Source organism: Coffea arabica, chromosome 6e (genome assembly GCF_036785885.1).
Source record: "Coffea arabica cultivar ET-39 chromosome 6e, Coffea Arabica ET-39 HiFi, whole genome shotgun sequence".
Classification (NCBI taxonomy): domain Eukaryota; kingdom Viridiplantae; phylum Streptophyta; class Magnoliopsida; order Gentianales; family Rubiaceae; genus Coffea; species Coffea arabica.
In genome coordinates, this window is record NC_092321.1 from 44,321,135 (window position 1) to 44,328,897 (window position 7,763).

Genomic DNA, 7,763 nt, shown 5'->3' on the forward strand with positions numbered 1-7,763 from the left:
AAATGATATTTGAATATATTTTCAGGGTTCTCACAGTCCCTCAATTAATCGCGCGTGAAAATGCCTACCTCCGATTTGTGCGCGATAAAGCGAAACTTTCAAGAAATTCTTATAACGATAGCTTCACTAACTAATAATAGAACACTTAAACATAAAAATACCTATTTCAAGACTAATGTACAAGTCTCCAATTTTTCAAGCTTATTGTATCCTCGAATCGATTATTGTTTCCAAACGCGTATTCACTAATCTCACTTAACGAGCTTTCAAAAATTAAATTTTGAAACAAGTCAGTTTAAAAATATAAGTAAGTCATAGTTCCATGTAATTGGGTCTAAAAAGATTTGAAATATATTATTCAGAGAAAATGGGTGAATAAATACTTAATTAAGGCAGTAGAATAATATAAAATAAGAAAATTTCAGGTCCTCACAGGCCGTGCTTGCAGCGGAGAAGCATGTGGAGGAGGATGACTCAAGTGCTGTACAAGAGTCATTACAGCGAGCCAACGTAGAGTGGCGGCAGTGTTTGCTAGTGGAGGAGAGTTTTTGGAAGCAAAAAGCGAGAGTTCGCTGGCTAGATTTGGGGGATAAGAACACTAAGTTTTTTCATTCAGTAGTCAAGCAGAGGAGATTACAATCAATAGTTCATCGAGTCGAAGATGGGCAAGGCAATTGGATAACATCGGAAGATGACATAGGTGTAGAGGTTGTTCCGCATTTCTCGTCGCTTTTTTCGGCTGAGCCTACCTCTTCTTGGGATTTATCGCTCATTATCCCCAAGTTACTTCTGCCTTCTGACAATGATATGTTAGAAAAGGTTCGTATAATGGAGGAGGTACGGCGTGTGGTTTTCAATATGGATGGGGATAGTGCTAAAATTTTTCACGTTTGCTTGGGATATAATTGCTCAGGACATATATAATGCAGTTGTTAGTTTCTTCTGTGGAGCGGAGTTACCGAGGAGGGTCACAGCTACATTAATTGTGCTAATTTCCAAGGTACAGAACCCAAACTCCTTTGCTCAGTTTCGGCCTATTAGTCTGTGTAACTTCCTCAATAAGGTGTTGTTGAGGATCCTTGCTGAGAGATTAGCTCCATTGCTGCCCCGCATTGTCTCCCCTAATCAAAGTGGTTTCATCCGTGGTCATCAAATATTCGATAACTTCTTACTTGTTCAGGAAGTGATTATGGGTATTGGAAGGAAGAATAGGGGGAAAATGTTGCATTAAAATTGGATATGACAAAAGCTTATGATAGGGTGTCTTGAGTCTTCCTGGTTAACGTTCTACGTGCATCTGGATTTGGAGAAAGGTGGATAGATATGGTTTGGCGACTGGTATCCAATCCATGGTTTTCGGTTCTCATTAATGGGATGCCACGTGGTTTTTTCCTAGCTTCGCGAGGGCTCCGGCAGGGGAATCCTCTATCCCCTTCCTTGTTTATTTTAGGTGCGGAGGTCCTATCTCGTATGTTAAATCAACTTCAATTGCATCCCGGATTTTGTGGATTCAAAGTTCATAGGATAAATGCCTCAGGCCAAAGGATAAATGCCTCAGGCCAAAGGATAAATGCTGCAAATAGTGGTTTTATGGTTCACTCGACAATGCCTCGAGGCAGGAGGGCTGCAATTCAGCGCATCACGGGTTTCTCTCAAAAGGTGTTTCCGGTACGCTATCTTGGGTGTCCGCTGTTCGTGGGGCGACAGAAGAAGGCCTTCTTCCAGGATTTAAGCAATATGGTGTACTCTAAGATCAATTCCTAGAAGAATCGATTGTTGTCTCCAGGAGGAAAGATTGTTCTTATAAAGCATCTGTTGTCCTCTATTCCTCTTCACTTATTGGCTGGGGTTTCACCCCCGAAGTCTATCTTGGCTACAGTGGAGAGGCTTTTTGCTAACTTTCTTTGGGGCACCGATGAGAGTGAATCAAAACACCATTGGATTTGTTGGAAGGACCTTTGTGCTGCTAAAGAGGAAGGTGGGGTGGGTCTTCGTTCCATGGCAGATGTTGTTAATGCTTTCTCAGTGAAGTTGTAGTGGAGGCTTCGACAGAATTCGTCTCTCTGGGCTAATTTCATGATGGCTAAGTACGTTTTTAATGCCCATCCAGGTATGGTGGGTGACTTAGTGGGGGCTTCAGCCACGTGGCGTAGGATACTTCAGGTGCGGGAATTGGCTGAACAACATATCACTTTTGTTGTTCGATCTGGGAGCTCAAATTTCTGGTTCAATAACTGGTTAGGGTCTGAGCCTTTGTCGTTGCGATTAGGCAATGTTTCGGATCACAAGGTCTCTGATTTTTTAATAAATGACGATGGAATTTTCAGTTTTTGGCGGTGTGGGTGCCTGCTGACATATTAAACAAGATTAGTCAGTTCGCTCTCCCTAAGATTGAAGAGGGAGTGGATGACTTGATGGTCTGGGCACCCTCACAGTTTGGAGTCTTCACGCTATGCATGGCTTTTGATTTAGTGCATACTCATGTGCCGCAGTCTTTTATTTTCTCCAGGGTTTGGCATCCCATAATTACGTTGAAAATATCCTTCTTCCTGCTTCGATTACTGAGAAATCGATTGTCTTTGGACTCTACGGTATGCAAATTTGATATATCTGGCCCCTCGAAGTGTTTTTGTTGTACAGAGGCAAATGTTGACTCTAGACCATATTTTTTGTGGGGGTAAGATAGCCGTAGAGGTGTGGAAATTCTTGGGTTCTGCTGCAAGGGTTTTGAACTCGTGTGCTTCGGTACAGGGTTACATGGCCAGTTGGTGGTTTAGCTCGCGTACGAATGCATTTCTGCAATTTGTTCACCTGATTATCTCTTCTTTGATTTGCTGGAATATTTGGAAGGTTAGGAACAAAGCGCGGTTTGAAGGAAAAGTTTATGCTCCTGAGGCTATTTGTGGATTTATTTTTGACGATGTGCGGATTCTCTTCAATCTGAAGTTTCCAGGGTATTCCTTTGTCCTTACAACATGGCCAAAAGTTTATGCTTCTCTCGACTTTGTTCGTAAGCAGGTTTCGTTTAGGTTGGTGAAGTGGTTGAGACCGACTATGGGAGAGTTTAAACTCAACACGGATGGCTGCTCAAGAGGCAACCCTGGGAGGGCAGGGGATGGTGGAGTCTTGCGCGATGGTGAGGGGAAGGTCCTACTCGCTTTCTCGACATTTTTTGAGTAGTACTAGCATCCAAGCTGAGACAAGGGCCCTTCTTTTTAAGGTTAATTTTTGTATTTCACGTGGATATGTGAGAATGCAAGTTGAAGCGGACACTTTGGTACTAGTTCAAATATTGAAGCAAGCAATTCGATGCCCATGGAGTATTGATACAGAAGTTCAACTCCTCCTTCAACTTTCGTCCCATTTCGTCAGCATTTCTCGTTGCTTCCGCGAAGGTAATCAAGTGGCTGATTGCTTCAAATGTTGGCTGAGACAAAAGTTGTGACAGAACCTATCATCAATTTGCGGATCTCCCTACTAAAGCCCGAGGGGCATTTAGACTGGACAGAATTGGTCTTCCTTCCCTTAGAAAATACTAGGGCAATTCTATTCACGCAGCTTAATTTTTGCTTTGTGCTTCTGGGAGGTAAGGTCTATGCCGCCCCTCCGTTTTGTCTCTCCTATTAAGGAAATAAACTAAGTTTTTGCTTAAAAAAAATTAATTGCACTTAAAAAATAGTACAGAGACAGTTTAAGAGGGTAAAGTAATAACAACCTGTAAAAATAGAAAGGTAAAAGTTCAATGGTTTATCCAACTAAACGCTGAGAATCATGGGCAAATAGGCCTGCCATCTTGAAACTATCCAACTTGAAACGATTGATAACGTTACAATAGGGCTACCTGTATGACGGACATTCTGGATAAGTCTAAAGACACATCACGCATGTGAACACACAAGACTGCACGCACACATCTAATAAAAAAAAAAGCGCACACACGCACAGAATTTCAGCATTTCTAAAAGTTACGGCGGTACTCCCTCAAAATTAGTCATAGATATAATGAACATGCTGCCTTGCTGCTAGAGATCAAATTCATTACATGAAATTAGTGTGGCAATTGTCTGCAGGTGGGACAATACCACTTTCCTCTGAATCTTGTCTCTGGTGTCAAACCAACACAAGAGTAATGGAACCATTCACCGCCTTGGCACTGAGAAGAACAAGAGATGTAGGTTTCATGAGGTAAGAGCTATATAACAAGAAAAAATAGATGTTGCACAAGATTAGAATTACATAACTCGGACCAAAAAAACAAATAGAGGTTGCGGGAGATTAGAGTTATATAACTCAGGCATGAAAACATCAGCAGCAATTTACAGCTGAAACGTGTAAACTTACAGCAGTTTCTGACAATAACTTGTTTGCCAATATATATATATATATATATATATATATATATATATATATATATATTTACCAAGAAACGAGGTCAAACCTTCATCAGTGCCAATACTGTTTGCCAGATATATTCATTGTAAATTTATATTCCACCCTTTTCTAGCTTTGATCTTATAATGCATGGTCACTTGGAAAACATGAAAGGTTTCTTCTTCGTGCTTTTATGTTTCCATGTCTAAACTACAAAATCAGTATTTTGGCATAATGAACCATATCTCCTTACAAAGCAAGCCCAGGTTCCATAAGTCTTGACAAATCATTTCTTCTTATTGGGCAAGAAAGATAATAATAACCAAACAGGGCTTTGTGGATTACTTTCACAGTCTACTACTCCCTTAGTATCATTAACAAGATTTCAACTCGTTGGTAAGGTGCATTTTTGGCTGACATGGCATATTTGCTATTTAAGACTTCTGGGGGACAATACAAAAAAGTTGAGTGTAACCTGACAACATCCATGAAAGTGTTAAGAGTTTATATTCAAGTTTACAAGTCAATGCAATCTCTTGTTTAACATTGATCCCTAGTTTCTAGACTAAATAAATACAATTTTGATCTGATTTATTTGAGGAATCAACAGGTACTTCAGATCTGCAGCTAGTAGCATAAATCCTCGTATCATACAAAGATGTAATCTCAAATGCACAACAACATTCACACGTAAAAGAAACAACTTAGTACAAGGACATACATTTTCATTGTCGCAAGCAATCATATCCCCGAATGACACCTGAATAATGGAACATTAAGCATATAGATGTGCAGGTCAGTTGAAAATTAAATCCAAGGGCCTAGACTGGGAACAGTCATATCATAGCAAACCAAGTGAACAGAAGGCAGAACCTGATTGCAGACACAGTAGGTAGGCTCATTAGGATCAATTGGCTGATCAACATCAACAGGTGCAGTAAAATCCTTTTTATTACCACTCCCAGGAGGAGGCATCAGTTCAAAGTCTCTATCACGCTCCCGGTCCCAATCTCTGTCCCTGTAATCAAGCTTCTTAGACTGAGGTGTTCCATAAATTGGTTTACGCTTTTCGTTTTTAGGGACCAACGGTAACGTTGGAAGAATAGCTGGCTCATCTGCTGCTAATTTTCCCTCTACAAGAATCATAGAAAGAAAAGAAATTAAGAAATTAAGAACATAAACTGACCAGCTGCAAAAAAAATAAGATAGGGTATAAAGTCTAGTTAGCATTGTTGGAGATTTTTACAAAATATTAAAAAAAAAATTCATTGAGAATGGTGAAGCACACAGTATGAGACTAATCCAAGTGCCACTTATCATCAATAGTTGAACTTGTTTAGTCTGTTCCATCATTTCTTTAGAGTATTCAAAAGCAGAATAGTTGGTCAACCTAGAAAGCTTAAGACATACCTTGCTTAAGATCTTCAGCAAAGTTGTTCAGATCCTCATCAAGACGTTTTATGTGGCTGTCTATCTGGAAAACAGGAACATGAAACGAACCTTGACTCGAAAAATCATTCCGCAATGTGTCATCACCAATTAACCAATCAGTAAGCCAAAATGACAGCTCTATTTAAGCAAATCCAAAATTGTAAAATTCCTCAAGGCATGAGAACATTGGAAAGAAGAAATTAGTAGTAAGCCTAAATTAAACCAGCATCAATTAACATAATATCCCATCCTACGCCTTGGAGGTGGAATAACCATATAATACTGAAATGAAATGTTCAATAATTAGAGATGCATCTGTTTAACAATCAATCATCAATATTAATGCAGTACGCTTATTATTTAACAGATTTTCGAGTTTACAGCCTGAATCCTTCCCCCTCGACCACTGGCCCAAAAAAATAAAAATAAAAATAAAAGCTTTTAAAATGGTAAAAAAATAAAAAGAAAAAGAAAGAGCTTACAAGATCATGCGCTTGTCTGGCCAATAAAACCTTCTCAGTACACAGGCTTAAGGTGTTTTCTTGAGTGGCCTCAATCTCCTTTTTCATTTTCTCGAATGCCTCATCATTATCTTGATCACGGTAACTATCATGATTCCTATGCGATGCCATTCCTAGACACAACTTCGTTTGCTGACTTGCCTGATTTATCATCGCTTTGCACAAGAAGAAAAAGGAAAAAATAAAACAAGAAAAGAAAACAAAGGGTATTGAAGGAAAAAAATTAATCGAAATGGTAGAAATGCTAAAATATATTAAATCCGAAGAAATTAGAAAACCTACCTTGGGAACGCTCGTCGAGTTCTCTAATGGTATTGAGTAGCCTCTGAAGTTCAGCAGGCAAAGTGTTTGCATCTGCTTAGAGATAATAATTTTCAACAACTCCATTGTCACAATTTCACAAGTTCCATTGAATCCCCAAAAAAGGGCCACAAAAACCACAAAAAAAGAAAGGAAAATTAAAAAGCCACGAACGAGAGAGAAGATGTAGGGAAATTACACTCTAAATAATCATCGACGAAGACTCCTGTTCTTGCAATCGCCATTAGAGTGAGCAAATTGGTAACCACTCCGATTTAATTTGGTTTAAAATCGAAAGGATCGTATTAGCAGCATTAAAGAGGTTAAGATGAGCGAGACGACGTTGCAGTTAAGGATGGCAATGGCGGCCCCGCGGAAGGCTAATGGGGGGTTGAAATTTTTCCCCCTTTGAGAAACGGTTTGGGGCCTAGGCAGTATATCTCCACTCTATCCCTGGCCCGCCACCCACTAAAAAATATAAATATATAATTATATATATATATATGTATATAATTATATATATAATATTTAATTTAATTAGTTACAAACTTATGATAATGATATTATTAATTATATATGTTATGTAATGAATATTAATATATTTAATACAATTGATATTACTAATCATACTAATAATTATATATATCTATTAATAGAAATTATTAATTTGTTATACTAAATGTACTAATATATTTATATTAAATTTCTAATTACACTTAATTTTTTTTCAAAAAAAAAGTACTGTACAATAATGAATTAGTGATTGTATTTATACAAAAAGTGAAAATTTGACTACTTTAGTTGTATTTATTTTATTATATTGGATTGTATTCAAATAACTTTTGTTTGATTGTTTTTATGAGTTTCAATTGTGAATTTACAATGAATAATAATTTGGTGATGTGTTGATATTTTAGTACTTGATTATTTGCTAAAATTTAACTATACTAAAATTATATAACAAATTTTTATTATTCCCGCGGATGAGACGGGGCGGGGTGAGAGGAGCAGGGGGCGGGGCACGGGAGAATTAGTAGTGTCGCGCCCCATTTTTCGCGATAAAAAAAGTGTTTACAAAAGATGTGATTTTTATTTAAAAATAAGTGAAAAAAGACCTAAAATGGACTTTAAAAAATGCGA

The 7,763-nt window shown here is 38.1% G+C and overlaps 1 protein-coding gene across 2 annotated transcripts; it reads right to left on the bottom strand.

Moving 5' to 3' along the window:
• Positions 1-3,769: 3,769 nt before the first annotated feature.
• On the bottom strand, positions 3,770-7,054 carry LOC113697410 (PHD finger protein ING2). Of its 2 annotated transcripts, none has more exons than XM_027217014.2 (7): positions 6,823-7,054; positions 6,606-6,677; positions 6,315-6,478; positions 5,782-5,845; positions 5,245-5,504; positions 5,093-5,131; positions 3,770-4,153 (listed from the first exon to the last, which is right to left on the bottom strand). In XM_027217014.2, the coding sequence occupies exons 1-7, from the start codon at positions 6,866-6,868 to the stop codon at positions 4,049-4,051; spliced, it is 750 nt and encodes a 249-aa protein (XP_027072815.1). In that variant the 5' UTR covers positions 6,869-7,054; the 3' UTR covers positions 3,770-4,048. The 2 variants fall into 2 exon arrangements, with proteins under 2 accessions (XP_027072815.1, XP_027072814.1); XM_027217013.2 differs by having other exon boundaries at positions 6,285-6,478; positions 6,823-7,052.
• Positions 7,055-7,763: the final 709 nt, after the last annotated feature.